Below are 26,002 nucleotides of genomic sequence, written 5' to 3'. Positions count from 1 at the left end.
ACCAGAAGGAAGTGATTATTGCGCAAGAAACAGGTGTATTGATAGGATGGATAGTTTTATTTTGTCATGAATGTTCGATTTTTTTACATCTTATGTTCCTTTATCTTAGAATTTGATTGTTGAATGTATGGAATATTAATTAATTGCATTTTCTAGAGTTCAAGGTAAGGTGATCTTTGTTTTAGATTTAAGGTTGTTTTATATATTTGGATTTTAATGGTTATTTTGTTGAATTGTTTGGTCTGTATTATTTTTAAGGAGGATGAGTTTTAATAACAAAGTAAATGCAACATTTTTTTTTGGTTACTGTTGCTGGACTTTTTACTCATTGTTCTGTAAAATTAGTTTTTGTAGGATTAGTATATAAATTTTGCAATCTCCTTACATCTCTAGATTATTTAGTTATTTTGTTAGTTTTGTGCTCCCAGTCTAAAGAATTGGCAGTTAATTAATTATTTTTTAATAACATAGATGTCATAGATTATTTTTTGATCAATTCAAATTGTGTACGCCGTATAACAACATTTTTACAGGACTTTTTAAGCACGTTTTTTTGTAAAAAAGATCTCGTTTTGACCCATTTTGGCTCTAATCCCCCCAAAAATATTGTCCAATCTCATTTATTTTGAAATTCCCCAATTTATATAAAGTCATTGGAATACTGCAAAATAATTTGATATCATTGGAAAGTAATTTTTAGAGATATTTAGGTTTCGACACATTTAAACTACTAGTAGTCAGGAGGCTATATAAATATAGCACATCAGCAAGCAATGTACCCATTCAGTCATTCTGTCAACATCATATAGCGACATCTACAGAATCTTGAATTTATTGCACCACTTTTAACAAAAGAAAACTTTAAATTGCACCCTACTTGAGTAAAAATGTGTACTTTTTATCGCTTAATAAGGGGAATTGCAATCATTACTAAGGGGAGCAATTGTCCGAGGTTGCCAGGTATGAAATAATAAATAGGTTTTTAAACCTGATTCTTTTTTAGGCTAATTCCAAGACTCTGATCAGCAAATACATAGGGAAGGATTCGAAGTTGGACCTTACATACTATGAAGACCCGAATAATAGTAGGCACTGGAATAATAGTACTACTACTACTACTACTAATATTCATTATTTTTGGAATTTTCCACTGCCTACTATTATTCCGGTGCCTACTATTATTAATTCATTTGGAATTTTCCACTCCCTACTATTATTCCAGTGCCTACTATTATTCGGGTCTTCATAGTACTTTGATTTTTAAAAGAAAATCCACGTTTTTTGGTACCTTTAGAGCCGGTTTGGTGCCTTCTCATAATCCAAAGGGTTTCTTGAAGACTCTTGATGTTCCATTTCAGGTTCACTGACTGGAAGTAATGAAATTTAAAGTGAAAAATATTCAATACTGTGACAAATGTGTTATTTTTGGTGCTAAAAAGGACGTTTTCTGACCTAGGAATCTGCTAGCCAATCAGCTACAGGTTCTGTTGAGCCAGTTTCAGAAACCCTGGAGAGTTCTAGAAAGTTAGAGAAGAATATAATTAAGTAGGGATAAGATTAATTTATATAATTTATCTTCTAATAAATACCATGTCGTCTTTTCTCACAGATTCTACTTTGGTCGCCTTTTTGGTTTTTGAGCTTCAACTGGACCAAACCGGATTAACGGTAAGTGAAGCATTTTTCCTTTAAAAAAAAACATAAAAAATGTTAATGTAAATGTAACAAAGCAAAGTAAATGGTAGCCATTTTTTTGAATATTTGGATTTTATAACTTACAATTGTTTGGACATCATCTCGTTTCATGGCTCATCTTTTTTTTACCGTAATTGACGTCTTTCCTATTTTCTGTGTTGGGTTTGGATTTAAGTGCTGTAGATTTTTTCCTTTTTCTCCATGCTGAGTAAAAAGTCTGCGTCCTTTTGCTTTTTTGAGCTTTTTTGACTAAAATGTGAAGACAAGTGAGATTTTTTCCATTTTGTTTCAAAACAATGGTCCTTCTTTTTGTGTTTTCCATGAAAAATTAGAGGGAATATTGCTTAAAAAAAGGTTATTAACTTACCTGTTTTTTGGGGGATGCCATCAGAGTCCGTGTTTCTGCAAAAATAGAATAATAATGGATGTATGTTTCATTTTTTTGGTGGGAATTGCTGTTTTATATCTAATGGAAAACATGTCTGTTAAATTTGTAATACGTACAAACTCAGTTCTGAAGATTTAAGCATCGATTCAGTTCTTTTCCTGGTTGAAGTTTTCACTTGACAACTACATCCTGGTTTTGGGTCATCTTTAGGGTTCATTTTTCTCTTCTTTCTTGTTGGAGAATCCCTGTCGGTGGCAAATATTGTGAAAAAAAATCTCACGAGTCAAAAGATTGGTATGATAACTCAAAGTATTTTTGAAGACTATCGACTCATCGGCAATAGTACTAGCGAAATACCGTATTTTCACGACTATAAGGCGCACTTAAAAGTTTTAAATTTTCTCCAAAATAGGCAGTGCGCCTTATAATCCAGTGCGCCTTATATATGGAAAAAACAAAACCAAAAACAAAAAACCACCACTGTCGGATATTAAAAAAACACAAACGCCTGAACTGAAACAATACTGTTAAATATGCAGATCAGCCATCTTAGTTTACAACATCTTCCATCATTTAGCTCCTCCACTGCAAAATTTGATACAAAAAAAATCCAAAACATCAACAATGGCTGGCTCTAGAGGTGACTGTAAACTAGTGATTGAGTGCTTCATACCTGGAAGTCAATAGCCATTACCGTATTTTCACCACTATAAGGCGCACTTAAAAGTCTTAAATTTTCTCCAAAATAGACAGTGCGCCTTACAATACAGTGCGCCTTACAATACTGTGCGCCTTACAATACTGTGCGCCTTACAATACAGTGCGCCTTACAATACAGTGCGCCTTACAATACAGTGCGCCTTACAATACAGTGCGCCTTACAATACAGTGCGCCTTACAATACAGTGCGCCTTACAATACAGTGCGCCTTTTAATTCAGTGCGCCTTTTAATTCAGTGCGCCTTTTAATTCAGTGCGCCTTTTAATTCAGTGCGCCTTTTAATTCAGTGCGCCTTTTAATTCAGTGCGCCTTTTAATTCAGTGCGCCTTTTAATTCAGTGCGCCTTATATATCGGAAAATGTCATTCATTGAGGGTGCGCCTTATAATGCGGTGCGCCTTATAGTCGTGAAAATACGGTACTCAGTTTATCAGTAAGAGTGCTGACTTGGTACTTGCTGTGGGTCGAAATGTGGGCCAACGTCTCCTTTTTAGTCTTCCCTTTCCTACCAAAATAAAGTTCTCTTAGACCACAACAAAAGAAATCTATACTTGAGGTTTGTAAGACGTACCGGGTGCGCGGAAACCGCTGTGCTTTAGCTTCCATTTCCCGCTCTTCTTGCTTTAATAGAAAAAATATATATATTGTATTGGTAGAATACACATTATTGCAAAAAAATGACTCACTTGATGCGCATTGGCGTTGAAGAGTCTGCCGTTGCTGTGTCTGTCGTTGATGAGTCGTCGTTTGTGTCTGCTGGTTAAAAAAAATGTGATTTGGGGAGGAGGGGCTTTTTTGCATGGCAACGCGCTTGTAACATAACATAAATAAATTTAAAAGAACTTGGGTTATGATGCAGATACACTCAAAAATAAATTTAATCTAACCTTACACTAAACTTATTTCTAATTTTGTTGTAAATTTTGATACGTTTCTTCTCCCGGGTTGGCTCTATTGGCCCTGCCTCCACCCTGATTTTCAGATGCAACCAATCAAGGGTTGTTTGCTTTTGTATTCCCTTCAAAATATTCCCAAAATAATGCACACAAATATCCTCAAAATAGCATAACGCACAAACGAGAAGTAGTATATACTCCTCTCGTATTAGCCAACAAGCTCCGCCATTCTGCACTGACTACTAGGGAAAAAAACTAGATAAAAATTTGCCCGAAAATGTACTCGTATCTCAAATTGCTCGCATATCGAGGTTTCACTGTACATGAATGGTTTCCCAGTTTTACTCTACTATGAAAAATATAGATTGTCCTAAAATCCAACATTTTATCCAATACAGTGTTCCCTCGCTACTTTGCGGTTCAGCTACCGCGGACTCAGAGCTTTGCGGATTTTTTTGGAGAAAAAAAAATACAAATTATATTGAAACAACATATTTTACAGGTTTTTTTTGTTATAACATGTCACATTTCACTCTCTATACCCGTGTTTTATATGGTGTACTTTATACAGGGGGTAAAAAAATAAAATAAAAATAAAAAATAAAAATAAAAAAAAAATTAAAAAAATTCAAAAAATGAATTAAAAAAAATTCAAAAAATGAATTAAAAAAAATTCAAAAAATGAATTAAAAAAAAATTCAAAACATGAATTAAAATTTAAAAAAAAAAAAAACTAAACAAAATTTAAAAACTTGAATTAAATTCAAATTAAGCATTTTTGAAGGGGAATCCCTACTACCCGGAAATTCACTTATCGCGGGTGATCCCGGTCCCCATTAACCGCGATAACCGAGGGAACACTGTACATCCACCATTGCAACTTACCTTTTGTGATCTGGTCGCCATCAACATTTTCATTTTGCCTTCGTTCTTGGTCGCTACTTCTTGACATAATGCAAAAAAAACAGAAAGAACAGATTAGCCTGACATCTTAAAGCATATCTAAATCAAATTTTAAAGTCACAAACTGACTCATTGCTGTCCTTCATGGAAGAATCAGCGATAGAAACGTCCGAGATGGACTCTTCTTCGTCCTCATGTTGCGGTTCTCTGCAAAGAAAACACTAGCAACTTAGCAAAAAACAATCCAATCAAAGTCTTTTTGATAGCTACCATACCCCGTCTGTTGACACTTGTCTTCACGTAGCGGAGACTTGCGTAGTCTGACCAAACGGAGGCGCTCCGCCAGCATTAACTGTGGATCGGAGGGGGAGTTGTCAAGATGGAGGCTCCTGGTGATGTGCGATGATATTTTCTCGATATCAGGATGTTCCGTTTGGATTTGCCAAGACGAATGAGCGCTTTGGGTCTCGTTGTGTAAGGTTAGGGATTGTCCAACCCGGGTTTTGGGGGGTTCATTGTGACAAGCCTGCATCATTTCGCAGCTCAATTTCAGGCTTGAACAGAAAAAACAGTAAAAATTGAATCAATTCTAGTGGATTTTTGAAGTTCTGACTGTTAACTTACTAAAAACTGTTGGGATGGCTCAATGCTATGTCCGACATAGTGACAAATGGATGATGGAGGATCTGATTGGGGCGCAATCGTTGACTAGCGTCAGGTCTCAGGAGTTGTTTTAGCATATCCACAAAGCTTTCTTGGTCCTGGACTTCAGCTGTGGTGTCCTCATTGGACAAATGGGCCACTTGTCTGACCTGGATGTGTTGAGAGAAATAGGAGGAAATGCTAACAGCTAACTAAATATTTAGCCAAGGCTTTCTTGTTGTTGTTTTCTGTCCAAAACTATGAAATAGTTTGCAAAAAATATTTTCTGTATGGCCTATTTTGGGCACCATTTATTCTTTCAGGACATATTGTAATACTGTCAAAGAAATTAGTTGGTTCCAGAACTTTTTTGGTAACTTGAAAATTTTGTAAGTAGAAGTGTACTTTATATGTAAATTCTCAAATTTGTTCTACGGTCCTCAAAATTACCAACTAAACTCTTTAAATTTGGTCAAAGTATCCCAATTTTGTATGAAATATGTGAGAAACTCACAAAATTAAGAGAAAATCAGAAGAAAAGTATTTATTAATATCTTAAAATGCATATAAAAGTCTATCTGCATTGAAGAATTATTTTTTAAGCATGATTTTGTTGCCTAATAAAGGGAATTGCAATCATTAATAAGGGTAACATTTAGCCGAGGTTAACCGGTATGGAAGAGAATCTTGAAACATGTATAGTGGTTGTTGTGAGACAGCCAATGAGGAGACAGTAGAGCGTAGAAAGGTTCTAAAGTCAGACAATATTTTCTAAATAAAATAACGGATAAGGACATTAAGGCATTTACTTTTTGGGGAATTTCGTAAGTTGGATTTTTATTGTATGTAGAGTCGCTCATTTGCATATAAAAGCTGAAAATTTCGTACCTAGAGGCAGTCATAAGTAGAAGTTTAACTGTGGGTACTTTGTGTTGTACTTCACAAACATTCCATCACATTAAACCCTTCATTTCTAAGGATTAATCCGCCATTTTTTCACTTTGATGGCAGCATTCTCATGCGATTACAAAGAAAAATGACATTTTTCTCTTGCGAACACACTATTAAGATAAAAGTCCTAAAACGCAATACCTTGCAAAGGTCATCCAGAGAGTTGATAAAACTGTCGGTGCATTCCACGTTGCCGTATTCCTCGGCCGTCTAAGGAGAAGTGAAACATAAATAAAACTGTCATAAAAAAACAGTGAAGGTGACCATGAAGTTAAAAACTAACTAGTTATATTTGGTGCTTCATTCTTAGGACCGTACCTTTAATCTCCAATGAAAGGACTGGAAACCTCGCTCTTTCTTGTAAAAGTAAAGCGTGTTGAGGCCAGTGTTTAGGAGCATTTGTGGAAAGTGACCTAGGATATGCTCAATTTTTCTCAACTGTGGAAAAATGAAGCTAGTTGATGCCAGAAAAGTGGCAATTGGTGTAAATTCTTGTGGTTTATAAAGGGGAAACTTGCCATGTCGTATTCACAGGTACTGTAGAAAAGTGCCGAACCTAAAAACAATTCGGCGGAAATGCATCCAAGAGACCAAACATCGATGGCTTCTGTGTAGGGGAAACCGAGGATGATCTCTGGAGCCCTGAAGAATAGAGTTATTCTGTGATATTATTATATATACACCGTATTTTCACGACTATAAGGTGCACTTAAAAGTCTTAAATTTTCTCCAAAATAGACAGTGCGCCCTATAATCCAGTGCGCCTTATATATGGAAAAAAACAGAAAACAGAAAATGAAAAACCACCACTGTCGGATATTAAAAAAAAACACAAACGCCTGAACTGAAACGATACTGCTAAATATGCAGATGCCATCTTAGTTTACAAAATTTTCCATCATATAGCTCCTCCCCCACTGCACGATTTTATACAAAAAAATCCAAAACATCAACCATGGCTGGCTCTAGAGGTGACTGTAAAGTAGTGAGTGCTTCATACCTGGAAGTCAATAGCAATTACCATATTTTCACCACTATAAGGCGCACTTAAGTCTTACATTTTCTCCAAAATAGACAGTGCGCCTTATAATACAGTGCGCCTTATAATACAGTGCGCCTTATAATACAGTGTGCCTTATAATACAGTGTGCCTTAGAAAACACAGTCACCTCTAGAGCCAGCCATTGTTGATGTTTTGGATTTTTTTTGGATAAAATCTTGCACTGGGGGCGGAGCTATATGATGGAATATTTTGTAAACTAAGATGGCTGATCTGCATATTTAACAGTATTGTTTCACTTCAGGCGTTTGTGTTTTTTTAATATCCAACAGTGGTGGTTTTTCGTTGTCTGTTTTCTCCATATATAAGGGGCACTGGATTATAAGGCGCACTGTCTATTTTGGAGAAAATTTAAGACTTTTAAGTGCGCCCTATAGTCGTGAAAATACAGTAACTGAAAATTAACCTAATATACATCATGGTCAATATACAAAGAAATCAGGTCAAGGACAATAGAAATGGTTTTGGAAGTAGTAGTACCTGTAGCGGCGGTTCTGAAAATGCCTGCCCTGATTGGTCTCTGAGACGTGTTGAACCAAACCAAAGTCGATGATTTTTACTTTGTATGGCCGGTTGATGTGCTCCACCATCATTATGTTGTTAGGCTTCAGGTCTGCGTGGATAAGTCCAATACTGTTCAGAAAATTCAGGCCCACGGCCAGCTGAAGACACGAGTACATGGTATAATTATGATAGCTCCATAAGCCCGGATCACTATTTAAGACATTAAGACATTTAAGACTAATTTTTAGGTTTGCTTGCTTTTGGGAACTGATCCATTTGCCACCAAATCATTGATTTTCTATAGCTACGTTTTTTAGCTTCTGGTAGCTCAGCTGCTAATGTGAATGAAGTTTGTAGTACTACAGAAGTTTTCCGACTTCCTTTTTGTCTACATGCAGGGACAACCTTTTCGATTGATACAATATCTCAGAAATACCAAATGCGATGATTTTTCTAAGATTTTCCCTTCAAAATAAGACATTTGTACTCCCTATTAAAAACCATGAATATGGAGGTGAAAATTGCGAATCTAGGGGGCGGCTTATACGCGAGAAATTGTAAAATTCAACGATTTTAAGGCCATTTTAAGGGTATACTCTATGCCAGGGGTGTCAAACATACGGCCCGGGGGCTGGATCCGGCCCGTCTGGTGGTTTGCTACGGCCCGGGGAAGAAAGCTGCATTGTATAAAAAAAAAATAGGAATTTTCTTTAAAATTTGTAGTTCTTGTATTATCCGCTAGGGGGAGCAGTGTTTTAGTACGTGCAGACAACATGAATTGACATTTATTTATGTTCTTATGTTATTCTCTTGTTCATAATATATTGTTCATAATGTAAAAGGAAAATTTTGTTAATACACATTTTGATAATTTACTCATTCTTTGCACTAATTATTAGTATTAATGACTAATACAAAGGAAAAAAGTGGGCTTATTGTTAGTTTTATGTCATTTTCCAATGAGTTTTCTGGTCCGGCCCGCTTGAACTCATAATATTAAAACTCCTAAAATTGCTGGTAAATTTAATAGTAATAAAGTCAAAAGATATACCTGTTGCAAGATGGGCCTGATCTCCTTAACAAGAAGACACTTTGTCGGTCTGGTGTTCATAAAATCCCACAAATTGATGTCCAGCATCTCAAACTCCAAACACATAAAGACTCTATCCACAAAGATGCTTTTACACTGGATCAAGTTGACTTTATCCGTATCAAAAGCCATCAACTTCTTCAACGTACTGACCTGCCACAGAAATTAAAATCAAAATGGCGACCCTGGTTGAAGCTATCACTCACATTTCAAGGCACCTCCTTCTCAAAAGTATCTGGGGCGTCAACATGTTTGAAGATCTTGACTGCTACTTCCTCCCTAGTGGCCGTTTTAAGACATTTCACCACGTCGCCGTAGGTTCCTTCGCCTAAAAAATCCAGGATTTGATAGTCGGAGGTTTGAGAGTGAAGAATTCTCAAGTATCGGTCGGCGTCGTAGGGCGAAGAACATCTGGCAACCGCTTCCTCCACTGATGACGTAACGGCTTTGGTTGGGTCCCTATAAGGAGGGTTCTGATTGGACGAAATGGAAATCCAACCAATACGTGATTAGAAATCATTCTATTTCTATAGAATTGTTTTTTTTTATTATTTTTTTGGTTACAAACCTGTTCTGAATCCATTTTCCTTTCATGGCAGGCACTTATGAATTAAACGCATCCCCCTTTGGGAGCATTAATATAAATATGGATGTATAAATTGCACTGTTGAATGTTATATTAGGGTTTTTTGTTAGTTTTGGGGATAATGTAATATGAGTGATGATGTCATATAGCTGTTGTGTGAGGTCATGACTCTGTTGAATCTTCTCTACTGGAATGGCGACATCATGGTTTTGCGTGACCTCATTGCGTCGTATTTTGGGCCTTCCGTTAAATTCTTGATGAAGATTGACTAGGTTAAGTGCTCAAGAGTTGGTTTAAAAATGAACTGTGTTTACAATTAAGTAATCAGTCTTTTTCTGTGTCTGTATTCTCACCCTCTTGCTACTTTGAGAGGGAAATCTCCCCAAAAAAATGGATGAATAAAGTTATCTAGCGTATTTTCACGACTATAAGGCGCACTTAAAAGTCTTAAATTTTCTCCAAAATAGACAGGGCGCCTTATAATCCAGTGCGCCTTATATATATGGAGAAAACTGAAAACCAAAAAGGAAAAACCACCACTGTTGGATATTAAAAAAAGACAAACGCCTGAACTGAAACAATACTGTTAAATATGCAGATCAGCCATCTTAGTTTACAAAATCTTCCATCATATAGCTCCTCCCCCACTGCAAGATTTTATACAAAAAAAAATCCCAAACATCAACAATGGCTGGCTCTAGAGGTGACTGTAAAGTAGTGAGTGAGTGCTTCATACCTGGAAGTCAATAGCAATTACCGTATTTTCACCACTATAAGGCGCACTTCAAAGCCATACATTTTCTCCAAAATAGACAGTGCGCCTTATAATCCAGTGCACCTTGTATATGGAAAAATGTCATTAATTGAGGTTGCGCCTAATAATGCAGTGCGCCTTATAGTCGTGAAAATACGGTAATCTAACTTTGGAATGTTGCCACTGACAATTTTGAAATGAAGGAAGCAAATAATGAACCGTTTGAAACCCATAAAAAACCCAGCATCACATTTTGGGTCAATTAGGCCACAATACTGAGCATTTTTTAACTGCAATTGCTGCTAGGTCTTAATTATAAAGTCATTATAGTCACACTTTTTAGTTACTGTGTTTAGAAATATCTTTATGAATAAATGGAATTACAAGTTCATATGATTTGCTCATCATAGTTCATTGATACTTGAATTTAATTGAATACTTTTATTGTCCTTTTATTGACCGTCTGTGACCTTTGACCTTCATATCATATCGTGTCCCTAGTCAATTTTAGTTAAATAGGTGAATCTGTTAGATTATCCTTTTTTTTTTACTTTTGTGACCTTTTGACCTCATTCCACCAAAAATTAACTTCCTCTTTTAGCTGGTTTAACTGAAATGTACAAGGTACACGATATGATGACAAGGGTCAAAGGTCACAGAAGTCAAAAAATGAATTTCACGATAACCTGTTTAACGGAAATGTACGTATATTTCATAGTAACATATTTTTTAGGTTACCATGTAATTCCTGTTTTGACTTCTGTGACCTTTAACCTCATCCGCCCCAAAAATGAATTTCCTTTCATATTACAAGCAAATCCTTTCAGTTTAATAATCCCTCTATTTCTTCTTAAATTATCTTAAAAACAAACAAACATACACCATCCACCAAATCTAGTAAATTCACTATTTTTTTAACCCATAACCCGCCATTGTATTTCCTATTTAATATATGTAGTATATCATATATGATATATAATATAAAAGTGCGCTACCACCCCTTCCCACAAGGGAGCAGTGTAGCATTAGCACAAAAAACGCTTTGACAAACCCAGTATGATTTAGAATATTCTTTTGCAGGCTTGAATTGAATTTCAGAGCACTTTGCCTTTTTATTTCCCTTGGGCCTCATGTTTTTTTTAAATATTTTAACTAGCTTACATTTGAAAAGCCGCTTTCGGAAGACTTTATGGTTGTCTGGTGTCTCATACATGACGCAAACATTTCGCGTTGTCCATGGATTCGTCAATCCGCCATCAATCGATGCCGAGAGTGCTTTTATGTTAGCGGTTTTCGTCGCACTGATCTTCAGTCCGTATGGATTTAATTGGTCTTGGGGGCCATTTTAAATGAACTTCATATCGCCAAGAAGGGTTATTATAGGGTTGAAATATCGACCCGTCATGGCCGCCATGTCTGGAGCCTCCACAATGATGTTATTAGGATTTTAACGTCCATATAGGATCATTTTTCCTTTCTTACTACAACCAATGAATGTATTTGTCAGGGTTGTTTTGAAAAAATGGAACCCCGAGGCGTCGTATGGCGGAAATATTTCCTTCGTGTACGATGAAAACTTTTGACCTTTTACTGCCAGAAACGGAAAAAAAAACAGGCAGATATGTTCATTTAATGATGGCTTTCTATAATGGTGCCATTATCGTAATGTGAGACTAAAGGGCTGATGTTTGATCATTTAATTACGATGTTAGCAGAGGGAATGTATTGTAATTTAATGTAGAGTCATTTAAGCAAATGGGAATGAAGATGTATGGGATGTTTTGGAGAATTGTGAAATTTAACCTGTTTATATACTTATATATATCTGTAGAATTGAATATGAGGAATTTACTGTATTTTCTCGCACATAAGTCGCACTCGCGTATAAGCCACACTGTGAAAATGCCCTTAAAATGGTTGAATTTTACGATTTCTTTCGTATAAGCCCCCTAAGTTAACTGTTTATATACATATATATATATATATATATATATATATATATCTATAGTCTTAAATATGATACATTTACTGTATTTTTCGCATATAAGTCGCACTCACGTATAAGCCGGACTGTGAAAATGGCCTTAAAATGGTTGAATTTTACGATTTCTCTCGTATAAGCCCCCTAAAATAACTGTTTATATACATATATATCTATAGTCTTAAATATGAGAAGTTTACAGTATTTTCTCACATATAAGCCGCACTCACGTATAAGCCAGACTGTGAAAATGGCCTTAAAATGGTTGAATTTTACGATTTCTTTCGTGTAAGCCCCCTAAGTTAACTGTTTATATACGTATATATATCTATAGACTTAAATATGAGGAATTTACTGTATTTTCTCGCATATAAGTCGCACTCACGTATAAGCCGGACTGTGAAAATGTCCTTAAAATGGTTGAATTTTACGATTTCTCTCGTATAAGCCCCCTAAATTAACTGTTTATATACATATATATATCTATAGTCTTAAATATGAGACATTTACTGTATTTTCTCGCATATAAGTCGCACTCGCGTATAAGCCGGACCCTGAAAATGGCCATAAAATAGTTGAATTTAACAATTTCTCTTGTATAAGCCCCCTAAATCAAAATGTTCACCTCCATATTCATGATTTTATTCATTTCAAATTAGAAAGCAGCAATGGCAGGTACAAAAAAGCAGTTTTTTTCATGTTTTATGCAAAACTCGGTTTATTTTTTTCTTGAATTACATTCATAGACGTCAAAATGAAATTTGTATAGCGTTTTATAAGTTTATCTTTTCTCTATTTTGAAGTAAATCACCGTTCTGGTCACATTTTCTTGTGTTATGGCAGTTTTGTGCATGTCAAGTCTAATTTGTGCGCATATAAGCCTCACCCTCGATTCAGTTATCATTATTTTGAGCAAAAAATATGGTATTTTTTGGGGGCGGGTCATATATACTGGTTGTAGTAAGCAACCATGTTCCAAAGTAGTAAAGTACTGCAATTTAATAGCAAGATTCTTTTGATTGATTATTTCAATATATTTTTCGCATTTTTGCAGAAAAAAATTAAAATCCATCACATCTTAAATTTCTCTACTCACTTAGCAAAGCTCTTTTATGCATAATTTGCCTTTTAAATAATCAAGAAAAACTCTAAAATTGACATCAAATCCAATCCACCCCAAAAAAAATGAGGAAACACACATATGGACATTAAATATAAATACTTTTATAATATACAAATTGTACAGATGCGCAGCGGTGGTTAACAACAATAATAACAACATGGACGGCAGGACGGCATAAAGTTAAAGATACTTTTACATCATCACTGACATGTTTGCTTTTTAGACACAACAATGATGAAATATTCAAAATGTCTTCTTCCTGTTGTCAGCCTTAAAAAAAATACCCATAATTCCAAGAGCGCCACTGGTCTCTGATGTCTTTTATCAGGTAAAGACGGCGTTCCATTGGTCAAGGTTAGCACTGTCCAATCTGTCCGAGTGGAATGTAAAGACAAATAAACGGCTATCGGCCATTGCTGTTTGTGATTGACAGGTCGAACCTTTACAAAAACAAATGCTATTCAGTCAATAATACATAGCTAAACGTTAACCTGTTAGCATTAGTATGGTATATACCAGATGTGGGCAAACTACGGCCCGTGGGCCACATCCAGCCCGCTAGGCTTTTTAATCCGGCCCGCCCACGTTGTCCAAATGTTTTTTTAAATTTATTTTTTGTTAGTTTTAGTTTTTCCCCAAGATGGCGCCGTCAAGCGGAAGCCAGTGGCAGTAACTCTGTCCACATTTATTTTATTTGTGTTTTACAACGCGATCTTTTTTTAAATGACCTTTTAATATTTGTTAATACATTCCTTTTGACTTGACTTTGTACTTTATACTTAATTTTGTACTTTATACTTTACTTTGTACTTTTTTACTTTCTTTTCTACTTCTTTACTTTCCTTTCTACTTTTTTACTTTACTTTTTACTTTACTTTTTACTTTACTTTGTACTTTATACTTTACTTTTTACTTTACTTTGTACTTTATACTTTACTTGATACTTTTTACTTTACTTTGTACTTTACTTGATACTTTTTACTTTTAGTTTGTACTTTATACTTTACTTTACTTTGTACTTTATACTTTTTTACCTTACTTTGTACTTTATACTTTACTTTGTACTTTGGACTTTTTACTTTACTTTGCACTTTACACTTTTTACTTGACTTTGTACTTTATACTTTTTACTTTAATGATGAGTGATGAGTATGTTAATACTTAAGTCCTATTTTTCTGTTTATGTTTCATATGTACTATTAACGGATGCACTTTTTTAGATGTATCCTATCTTCTGTTGACTCCGCCCATCTGTCACATTTTTTTAAGTCAATGTGGCCCCAGGGCCCAAAAGTTTGCCCATCCCTGGTATATATGGCATCAGTAAATCAGTAAATCTGAAATAATTATCGTTCCTGTCAGTCAAAAATCCAGCAGGGATTGTAACTGAACAATAATTTGTTGTTTCTTTATCCAACAAATGTTAATTAATGCTTAACCGCTACATTATTTAACATTCCTGGTGACAATTAATCATTTTTTTTGCAATTTAAGGAACCATCGAACAAGAACAAAGGAAAGAACATTAGCGCTAGCTTTTTTTAGCGCTGTCATTTGCCCAAAAATGATTAAAAACCTGGAAAAACAAAGGTTATACGACTTTAAATCAAGAGCAGGAAAAAAGACGTCCACTAGTGAGAGAATGTAATCACACTTCACATCTCGGCTCACAATTAGAGTGCCTCTCCTTAGAAAAAATCAATCCCAAGGCCAAATGTGACCTATGAACCCAGACTGCCATTAACGATGACCTCACACTTTGCCGTAGGGCAGCCCGCAAAAAAACTCCCGCTTTCACTATTTTGCATCATCATTTTCTCAATATGTCAGTAAAGCTTGTAATTAATAACAGAAAAAGTTGGAAGGACCGTTAAAAATAACCAAATTAACCTTACAAAAAATGGATGACATTCTTTGTTTTTTCAGGCAGTTTTTTGGGGTACTAAATTCCAAATTTTTGAGTGAAAACTACCCAAACATTTTCCGTTTAAAGCAAATTAGCCATCGGGCTATTTTGTATTGTACAAAGGTCCTTGAAATAGTATATTCAAATAGTTTTTGGTCTACTTTTTGTACATATTTCAACCAAAAATCTTGTTGCTAGGCAGAATTAGCAACAGAATTCTTACTCCTATGTCAATAAATAGCCTTTTAATCTTTCCAATCCAGATTTTTTTTAAATTTATTTGCACAATTCCATTTTATAAAGTCCCAAAACGTTCCATTTTTTTTTCCCCCAGACATTTTTTCAATTTCTCGTCAACATGGCTAACAACCCCCAAGAGATAACCACTTAAAAAGATACAATTTCAAACCAATTGGGCTCATTAAGACCATTATAGTCTCCCTTGCCTTTACACAAAAACAACACCAGACTCCTTGGCAACAAGTAGACAGCAAAAAAGCTAGCACAATTACCGTATTTTCACGACTATAAGGCGCACCCTCAATGAATGACATTTTTCCATATATAAGGCGCACTGTATTATAAGGCGCACTGTCTATTTTGGAGAAAATTTAAGACTTTTAAGTGCGCCTTATAGTGGTAAAAATCCGGTAATTGCTATTGACTTCCAGGCACTCACTACTTTACAGTCACCTCTAGAGCCAGCCATTGTTGATGTTTTGGATTTTTTTGTATAAAATCTTGCAGTGGAGGAGGAGCTATATGATGGAAGTATTTGTAAACTAAGATGGCTGATCTGCATATTTAACAGTATCGTTTCAGTTCAGGCGTTTGTGTTTTTTTAGTATCCGACAGTGGTGGTTTTTCGTTTTTATGTTTTCTGTTTTTTCCACATATAAGCCGCACTGGATTATAAGGCGCACTGTCTAATTTGGAGAAAATGTAAGACTTTTAAGTGCGCCTTATAGTCGTGAAAATACGGTAGCTTTAGCTCGAATGTTATTACTACATTCAAGCAGGAAAAACACTAAAAAATAGTTATCGGCTTGACATTAAAACTACAGGAAATCTGAAGGCTGTTTGTTCAGGTACCTGTGGGGACGTTATTATAAAAAGCCCCCCCGCCCGTGTAATAAACGCTAGCTTCCGAACGGACGCCCTACCGACAAAAGCCATTAGCCAACTAATGAGCGATCCGCTAGCGCTTGTAGCCGCCGCTCACCTTGGCGACACGCTGTAAAACGTGGACCAAACGCCATTTCGCTACTTGCTTATTGTTATAAACGATGCCTTGAATAGCCGGAGGTTAAAGCAGAGCTAAAAGTGGGCGGAGTTTCATACGAGCCAATTCTATTTTGCTTTTAGCGCGCCGCGGGTGTTGTGTTAGCTTGTTTAGTTAGCTCGATTTCTACCCGAGGAGATGCTCAGCAGGAATGTACTTAACGGGAAGGAGAGTTTTTTTAGGGATTAGTGGAAAATGGCAAATAGTTGTTTTAAGCCGATGTAGCGATTTATGGACAAAAAACAATGGTCTGTAATTTTATGTTTTTCAGGTTTGAATGGTTGACTGAAATGGGATTTTTTTCTTGAAGTTGAGGACTTTTAAGGACATTTTTGGGTTATTTTGACGTTGTAGGAACAGAACTTTGATGCAAATTAAGGAATTTGTACACAAGGTAGAATTTCGAATGTCAGATTTTCACAACATTTCAATCAAAAAGCATTTTGGTGAAAAAAACTCATACTTACGTTAAACAAAAACAAAAACAATAACACAGTATCCATTATTTTACTTCCCTTTTGCTGTATTTTCCCATTTTTTTTAAAACTTAGGATATTTTCAAAGGATGTACTACTAAGAAATATTTGTAGTACCAGAGTTCTCAAATCAGGGTTTTTGGTTCGACTTAAACTACAACTAATTCGAATTTTGAGCCAAATACTGGTTACTAAGCAGCCACAAAATGTTCGGAAACTCGGTACTTAAAACTAAGGCCTCTTTTACACGATGACAATACGAAAAAAAATGCAAAAGTAGTTGCTGTTATTTTAATTTCGCATTTTCACAAAGATTTTATGTCCCCACGTAAACGTAAAAATGCACAAAACCATCAAATCCAGTCGTCTAAATTCTTCTTCTGTGCTTTAAATGACTCAAAACCGTAATCAATATTCGACACAAATTAAGCTAACCATCGTCAAATTTCGCTACGTGTACTTAGCATACACGTCCCCAGTATCGTCACCCACTTTCCTAGCAAATACAGTGTTCCCTCGCTACTTCGCGGTTCAGCTACCGCGGACTCAGAGCTTCGTGAATTTTTTTGGAGAAAAAAAAATACAAATATTACATTGAGACAACATATTTTACAGTTTTTTTTGTAATAACATGAATTTCACTCTCTCTACCCGTATTCTATATGGTGTACTGTGTACGGGGGTAAAAAAATTCAAACAAAAAAATTTAAAAAAAATTCGAACAAAAAAATTAAAAAAAAAATTTCGAACAAAAATATTTTTAAAAAAAATTCGAACAAAAAAATGTAAAAAAAAAAATTCGAACAAAAAATGTAAAAAAAAAAGATTCAAACATTTTTTTTGAATTAAATTCAAATTAAGCATTTTTGAAGGGGAATCCCTACTTCGCGGAAATTTACTTATCGCGGGTGGTCCCGGTCCCCATTAACCGCGATAACCGAGGGAACACTGTACATCCATATATCGTAGCATTAGCACCACTGTTCCAAACAAAACTAAAATTTCCCTTTCAACAGTTTCCAAATTTTTTTCATTATCAACCCCCCCAAAAACCGTCAAAGTTTTTGCCGTCGTCTTCTAAACGACCCCTAAATATTTAGCCAACAAATATTTTTGACAGACAACCACAAACGAGTTGATGAAGAAACACTAAGAAGGAAAACAACATCCTTCAAGATAAAAGCTACATAAAATCCCTTTTTTGAATTTTACATCCGCTTGTTGGGAACATTCTGTATGCAAGGTGAGCGTAGCTGTCATCAACGGATTTCCCCGAAGATCTTTTTGACGCTACTTTGGATTGCCTGTCGCAAACAAAGGCCCCGCCCCCTTCCACTTCTCTTACCCTTCTAGTGGAAAGAACACCTCCAATAGTGCGGAAACTCAACTCATCAGCAGTTTTTGAGTACCGGGAGGGTCACCATTGTTTTTTTTTATTACTGTATTTTCTCGCATATAAGCCACACCCTTAAAATTGCCTTAAAATCGCCTTAAAATCGTTGAATTTGACAATTTCTCGCATATAAGCCGCCCCCTGATTCACAATTTCCACCTCCATATTCATGGTTTTAATAGGGAGTACAAATGTCTTACTTTGAAGGGCAAATTGTAAGAAAAATTATAGCACGTGGTATTTCTGAGATTCTAGAAATCAAGTGGAAATCGACACAAGTACAAAGTTGAGATCCACGAACATTGACATCACTCTTCTGCGTACTTCGCTCATGTAGCATTCACTGTTCCTTTTAAAGGCCTGGGGCGTTGTAGTTTATAGTCTAGTGGTTGCCTCCGGGCCCCCCCAAAGGACATCGTCGTATGGTACATTCACAATGTGTTGCTACACCGTTAAGTCGGTGGATGAAAGATTTAGAGGTCGTTTTGTAGCTTGCAACAAATCCCAAAAATGTCTTGAGTTTGAACCCTGTCTTGAGTTTGAGGTTTTAACAAATCCTGGACTACTCTTGTAGTTTTTGAACCATTGTTGGGGCCTGTGAAGATGAAACTGTATCCTTGGTAATCACTTTTGGGGCTTCTGATTCTTCAACTTCGCATTGGTTGGGACCTTCTTTATCCTCATTTCGATCTTCGTCACTTTCCATGCCATTTTCAACAAGAGCTTCAACTTCTCGGCCAATCACGTCAGTCGCTTTCTGGGTTTTGGTTTCTTCCGAAGACTTTTTTGGGCTCTCTTGGTCAATTTTAGTTGTTTTTGTCTCTGTTGGGTCGTCTACTTTAGTTGGTTCTTCATTTGTTTGTGGAGTTTCTACTTTGATTGTGTTTATTTCATCCATTTTTTCGTTTTTTGCATGCATTTTCTCGCTTATATCGTCTCCCTCGTTCCCATCTTTTTCGTTATAATCCAAAATCTTGGCATGGTTTTCCGCTTTAGGTTTTGTCTTCCTTCCTTTGTCTTTGATGCCATTCTTGCTCGCTTTGCTGCGAGGTTTGAAGATTAGTTTCTGAAAGGTAGGAAAGGTCTCGTCAGCAGTTTTTTTGAAGAATCTTTTGGTTAATGGCGACATTTCAAAATACATCAAATACATTGGAAAGTAATGGACATATTTAAGACTTCTTGGCGCCATTAAACATGCTGAAAAATGGCGAGATTATAACTCTTACTATCCTTTAAATCAGGGGTGTCAAACTTTGGTCTGCGGGCCGATTACGGCTTAATTTGAGTTCAAGCGGGCCGGACCAGTAAACTCATTGCAAAATGACATAAAACTAACAATAAGCCCACTTTTTTCCTTTGTATTAGTCACTAATACTAATAATTAGTGCAAAAAATGAGTAAATTATCAAAATATTTATTAACAGAATTTTCCTTTGACATTCTGAACAATATATTATGAACTAGAGAATAACATAAGAACATAAATAATTATCAATTCATGTTGTCTGCACGTACTAAAACACTTCTCCCCCTAGCGGATAATACAAGAACTACACATTTTAAAGAAAATTCATTTTTTTTATACAATGTAGCTTTCTTCCTCGGACCGTACCAAACCACCAGACGGGCCGGATCCGGCCCGCGGGCCGTATGTTTGACACCCCTGCTTTAAATCTTTGGCCATTGTTTTGGGCGTAAAAGGGAAAACATCTTGTGTCAAAGTGGCCAAGGATTGATGACATTTTAGTCAAAAAATGAGAGGTCACGTACCTTGGATTCCTTTCGTTTTCTTCCCAAAACTGGTCTCTGAAGGAACACTATCTGTTTGGTCGCCAGACTGCCATCACTGTCGAGGACAACAGAAGAATTTGGGATATTAGGAATATATCATTTTTCGGAGTAGTTATGATTAGACTAGATTAGATAACTTTATTCGTCTTGTGTTTGCGGAAATTTCATTTTCATGGTAGCAAGAGGGTGAGAATACAGATACAGAAAAATACATTTTAGACAAATAAATAGGTCATAAATAAGTGAATGAATAAATAAATATATATAGATATATAAATAAATACCCAGAGGTCCATAGTTTGCTTTTTTTATCTATTTATCATTAAATTGCATTAGATTAGCTAACTTTATTCATCCTGTATTTGGGAAATTTGGTTTTCACAGTAGCAAGAATGTGAGAATACAGACACAGAAAAATACATTTTAGACATAAATAAATAGTTCATAAATAAATTGATAAATACATCTATATGTAAAATTTTTTTTAAAAAAAACAGGAGGTCCATAGTTAGCTTTTTTTGGGGGAGACTGGCCCAAAATGTCATGTTTTTTTTGTTTAATTCAATTCCTTTTCACGTCATAATTTTCACAAGAGTCCAAGGATTCAATAATCTTGATCTTTAAAAACCTCTAGGCTACTGAGGAACTGTGTGGTAAACTTAGTCTCAGTCTTGTGGACTTTGTATGTGTGGGTCCTGTTTTTTTTAGCTAGGTCTACAATGTCCTCTAGGGTTAAGGTTAGGGTGTGTTTAAATACAAAATGGTTAGGGTTAGGGTGTTTAAATACAACATGTTTATGGTTATGTAGTGTTTAAATACAAAATGGTTAGGGTTGGGGTTAGGGTTAGGGTTGAGGTTAGGGTTAGGGTTAGGGTTAGGGTGTGTTTAAATACAAAATTGTTAGGGTTTGGGTGTTTAAATACAACATGTTTATGGTTAGGTAGTGTTTAAATACAAAATGGTTAGGGTTAGGGTGTATTTAAATACAAAATGGTTAGGGTTAGGGTGTGTTTAAATACAAAAAGGTTAGGGTTAGGGTTGAGGTTAGGGTTAGGGTTAGGGTGTATTTAAATACAAAATGGTTAGGGTTAGGGTTTGTGTCCTTCTTGCTACTGCAACAAAGAAAATTCCCAATGAAATACAGTTCTAACCTAACATAACAAATAATGTTCCATCAAAAAACAGGTCTATACGATGTATTACAGTAAAATACGAAAGTAAAAAAGTATCTCATAAGCCTTTCTCCTTCATTATAATGCTAAACACCTTCTTAGCATTTTCACATGTATTTTGTCGCATACTTTTTTGCATCAGTATTCTGTCATCTCATTAGACCACGTCGAACCCTGACAAATTAGCCAACCTAATGCTAATAACGGACCATAATGCTAACAAACAACATTTCCTACTACACTCTTGTCACCGGATAACTCTTTCATGCACATTTTAGAAACTTCTACACTTTTAGAACCATTCAGAACCACTATAGGTTTACTTTACGAAACCTACCGACCACCAACACAGATTCGTCACCCCCAGGAAACTAGCGAACCACAGTCACCCGCCATTTTCCCAACACCAGGTCCTCCTTAACAACCATCATTTCTCATCCCCACTTTTCCGCCAAAAACTCACTTAGCAATTTGTCTTTTGAGTCTTTTTCCAGTTTGACAAAAGCCTGTCAATCACCCATTGGTAGACATCTTGCTTAGGGTTCGGCACCCCTTTGCGAACCCATGCCTTTCCCATTCCCTCCCTCACGCCGCTCTCATTAACTTGACGTCTTTTTGTATTCTTATTTTATCCTTTCTTCCAAAAACATTCTTCTACCCGCCAGCTTGTTTCTGACAGCTTTATAGTTTGTTTCTACTTTCCGACTTTCATGTTCAGTCCTGCTGTTTTTCGGGGGTTAAAATGAAGCTCTTCATAGATAGAATTCCGCCTGTTCTTCGACATTAAAAGCCTGGCTACAAATCTTCTTTTCAACATGAAATAGATGCGAGACTTCTTCGCTAAACCAACTGGAAAGCCTCAAAAAGAACGTTCCGTTTTTCCATTAACGCCTCCTTTTGCGCCGACTCGGGAGATTTTTTTCCGGCTGTCCACAATCCTGGACGGTTTCCTGCGGAATTACAGGCGAAAATAGCTTGGGGATGGTCTGTTTTTTTTAAGAAATGACGGGCCTTTGTGTGAGTCACTCTGCTGCGCTTTTAAGACTTCATTCCACTCGGGAGTGAATTGAACTGGAGGTGGTCGTTCACATCTTACATGGAAAGAGGTTTTAAAAAAAAAAGCACTGGAAAATCATTATGGACCTGAAAAGTGTATCATGGACTGTAGTTTGGACATTGTCATTGAATGGTGTCTCTACTAATAGGTGTGCTTCATATTTGGAGGGTTGATTCTCATACCTGTCAATCTCAGACAATTGGTTACTGGTGTTAAAGATTGGAATTGCGATAAAAATTGGAGAAATTCAACATGGCATGTCACTGGGGTTATCATTTTGAATTCTAATTTTAAAAATTAACAAACAAAAACAAACTAAAACAGACAAAACAAACAGAACAAACTAAAACAAACAATATAAACAAAAACTATATAAACAAAAACAAACAAACAAATGAAAACAAAAACACAAAACAAAAACACACAAAGCAAAAACAAACAAAGCAAAAACAAACAAAATCAATCAAAATCAATCAAAAAACAAAATCAATCAAAAAATGAAACCAAACAAAAAACAATAAAAACCAATAAACCCCCGCAAAAACCAACAAAAGCCAACAAAAAACAACAAACCAACCAAAAACAACATGAACCAACAAAAAACAACAATATGGGGTGGATATTTTAGTGTTTTTTTGCAGTTTGGGTTTTGATATTTTAGTGTTTTTTTTATATAGTTCAGGGTTTGATATTTTAGTGTTTTTTATGCAGTTCGGGGTTTGATATTTTAGTGTTTTTTTATGCAGTTCAGGGTTTGATATTTTAGTGTATTTTTACAGTTCGGGGGTTGATATTTTAGTGTTTTTTATGCAGTTCGGGGTTTGATATTTTAGTGTTTTTTATGCAGTTCGGGGTTTGATATTTCAGTGTTTTTTGCAGTTCAGGGTTTGATATTTTAGTGTATTTTTGCAGTTCGGGGGTTGACATTTTAATGTTTTTTTTTGCAGTTCTTGCATGTATCAATTTTAGATTGAGTTTTTAAGCTAAAAACATCATTGGTATCAACTTTTTTAATGTCAGAGCTATTATGTCTAAGGAATTAGTTATTTTATGCAATGTCATGTCTTATATTAAGTAATATCTCGTTGAAAAATGGCGGAATAAAATAACATTTTAATGGCAACTCTTTTGGCTTATGATATGTCATTTGATCCTTGTAACATGCGACATAATAAATCACTTTTTGGAGCTTTTCTTATCACGCCAATGGCAAAAAACTCTCCAAAAAAGACATCACTTCGCTCTTAAATGTTTTACTATAGTTAGATTAGGGATAAATTAATATTCTATACTATTCCCTCTATATTAATTCAAGGATTATATTGATATTAGGCGCTCAATAGTCTTTTTCGTTGTTTTCTTATGCAGTCATCAATCTAGAAAAAGCTTTTATTTTTTTTTTAAAGCACGTTTTTTGTGTGCCGGGCCGACGATGAAAAACGACTTAATGGCTACGAAATGTAATCACCAGCTACGCTAATTGAATGCAGCCAAGGCGAAACGAGCACCCGAGTTAATGTTGCGAGGAGACGCCAGCCCGGTTTTCGTTGGCATCCATTTTCAGACCAGACAAAAGCAATCGAGCAGCCGACACGTCGTTTAAACCCAACAAAAATCGAGCCTAACGAGTGTCATCCAACTGTTTGTGGGCCGGCGGAGATATAAGAGGCTTGTTGTATGGTTCTATCTAGGCCGGCTTGATTAATTAGCCCCGTTGTGTTGCCTGTTAAGATGATGTAAACCAGGGCGAGATAACGAAGCTGTTGGGGAAAGAGGAACTAAAACACTTACTTGGACAGTGTGACCAATGGGAATATGTGACATTAGTGGGACATGTTATGGGAAATGTGGAATGGAAGGTTTTTTTTGGTGAATTTTGGTCCAGATTGTGTTGAAATGAAAAGGTTTTTTGTTTAGATTGGGCTGAGAATGAAACACAGGGATTCTATGTATTGTATTTTATATGAAAATAACGAGTATACAAAGTGAAATACAGTAATCCCTCAAATATTGTGGATAATGGAGTCATAGCCACAAGACAAAGGACTTGGACTAAAACTTCCATTAACTTGTTTTTTTGGGATTTATATCAAGTGGAGAGGACTTATTTTCACTGTGCGTACAGTATTTAAAGTATTTTTATAGTATAGTATATTTTTTTGTATATATATATATATGTATATGTGTATATATATGTGTCTATGTGTGTATATGTGTGTATAAATGTGTATATATGTGTGTATATGTGTATATATATGTGTATATATGTGTGTATATGTGTATATACGTGTATATGTGTGTATATATGCGTGTATATGTGTATATATGTGTGTATATGTGTATATATGTGTATATGTGTTTATGTTTAATATTCCGTTTTTGATAATTGTACAGTGGTACCTCAAGATACGAGCTTAATTCGTTCTGGGACTGAGCTCTTATGTCGAGTTACTCGTAACTCATTTTGCAGGGCAGCGCGCCCGTGACATAACATAAACAAATTGAAATGAACTTGTATTACGATGCAGACACTCAAAAATAAGTTTAATCTAACATTACACTAAACTTAATTCCAATTTTGTTTTACATTTTGATACCTTTCTTCTCCCGGGTTGGCTCAATTAGCCCCGCCTCCACCCTGATTTTCAGATGTAACCTATCCAGGGTTGTTTGCTTTTGTCTTCCCTTCAAAATATTCTCAAAATAATGCACACCAATGTCCTCACAATAGGATAAACGAGAAGTAGTATATACTCCTCTCGTATTAGCAAACAAGCTCCGCCATTCGCACAAACCTATTATTCGTTTCTTCTAGCCATGTATGGTCTACATTAACCGCTATACTTGAAGAATAACTGTACATTCTTAGGACTTTCTCAAGTCAAATAAATACTGCATCTACCACTAACATTTCTAAACTACCTACAGCATTTAAAGAATTTAATTTACTTGTTGATGCATCAGCATTGGGTTTAGCTAACTGATCTTTCTTGACTGGAGCAATTTGCTATTGCTTCAAAAGTAACTGTGAAGCAGATTTAGGTCAATGTTGTAGCACAGGAAATTTGTTTGAACCACAACGCAAGGTGTACGTGATGGTTATGTTCCGCTTTGTACAATCTGGGTCAAAGAATGGCGAAGACTGGAGAGAAACATCAAGTAAAGCTACAAAATCACTGAAAAAATGAACTGAAATAGGACACTTATCAGCCTTCCAGTGCCATTTGCAATCATTCACTGGTCCACGGCACCCCCCCAGTCCAAAATGGACTTCTGTCGAGATTAAATAAGTAAAACATTCCATTTCGAGAGCTCGCTTCCTATTGGTTTTTGAGTTGAACCACGTTATTCCGATTCTGCCTCCGGTTTAAACTTGTTCTGTCAAATCTGAAGTTTTTCCTCTGACCCATTTTCAGTCATTTTGTATTCCGACTCGTCACATGATAAAGATAACGAGTCTCGATTGTTTTCTATTGAGTCGTAGTATAGAGCAGGGATGGGCAAACTATGGCACTTGGGCCACATCTGGTTCACTAGGCCTTTTAATCCGGACCAATGACATTGTCTAAATAACTTTTTTTTATCCACAAGATGGCGCCGTCACGCGGAAGCCAGTGGCGGTAGCTCTGTCC

At 35.8% G+C, this 26,002-nt stretch overlaps 2 protein-coding genes and 1 long non-coding RNA gene across 3 annotated transcripts in view; 1 reads left to right on the top strand and 2 right to left on the bottom strand.

Annotated features, from left to right (window-relative positions):
• The window catches only part of LOC144199370 (uncharacterized), an 84,303-nt gene that overhangs the window by 34,298 nt on the left and 24,003 nt on the right, over positions 1–26,002 (top strand). Inside the window, exon 6 of the long non-coding RNA XR_013326898.1 lies at positions 1,610–1,668. This is a non-coding gene — a long non-coding RNA (uncharacterized LOC144199370). The remainder of the gene's footprint in view (positions 1–1,609; positions 1,669–26,002) is intronic.
• On the bottom strand, positions 1,474–9,527 carry LOC144199690 (homeodomain-interacting protein kinase 3-like). Its single transcript, XM_077721503.1, has 17 exons — positions 9,418–9,527; positions 9,068–9,322; positions 8,811–9,002; positions 7,736–7,917; positions 6,714–6,837; positions 6,514–6,633; positions 6,337–6,405; positions 5,227–5,414; positions 4,878–5,156; positions 4,732–4,809; positions 4,585–4,640; positions 3,490–3,556; positions 3,375–3,424; positions 3,251–3,308; positions 2,200–2,328; positions 2,063–2,097; positions 1,474–1,944 (listed from the first exon to the last, which is right to left on the bottom strand). The coding sequence occupies exons 1-17, from the start codon at positions 9,430–9,432 to the stop codon at positions 1,793–1,795; spliced, it is 2,049 nt and encodes a 682-aa protein (XP_077577629.1). The 5' UTR covers positions 9,433–9,527; the 3' UTR covers positions 1,474–1,792.
• Positions 18,010–26,002, bottom strand: part of rftn1b (raftlin, lipid raft linker 1b) — a 60,262-nt gene continuing 52,269 nt past the window's right edge. The window contains exons 10-11 of the mRNA XM_077721501.1: positions 20,121–20,196; positions 18,010–19,416 (exon numbers count right to left, since the gene is read on the bottom strand). Coding sequence (XP_077577627.1) covers positions 18,913–19,416; positions 20,121–20,196 — 580 coding nt within the window. The 3' untranslated portion in view covers positions 18,010–18,912. The remainder of the gene's footprint in view (positions 19,417–20,120; positions 20,197–26,002) is intronic.

Source organism: Stigmatopora nigra, chromosome 7, assembly GCF_051989575.1.
Source record: "Stigmatopora nigra isolate UIUO_SnigA chromosome 7, RoL_Snig_1.1, whole genome shotgun sequence".
Taxonomy (NCBI): Eukaryota; Metazoa; Chordata; class Actinopteri; order Syngnathiformes; family Syngnathidae; genus Stigmatopora; species Stigmatopora nigra.
The sequence above is the reverse complement of the archived record's forward strand: the minus strand, read 5'-3'. Positions and strand labels throughout refer to the sequence as shown.

What these genes read in the sequence shown, in the direction of transcription:
- LOC144199690 (XM_077721503.1), bottom strand. An exon ending in CTCTGGATGACCTTTGCAAG is followed by an intron (nt 5,415 to 6,336) that starts GTATTGCGTTTT and finishes CAACACATCCAG; the next exon opens with GTCAGACAAGTGGCCCATTT. An exon ending in TGGCATCCCCCAAAAAACAG is followed by an intron (nt 1,945 to 2,062) that starts GTAAGTTAATAA and finishes TTCACATTTTAG; the next exon opens with TCAAAAAAGCTCAAAAAAGC.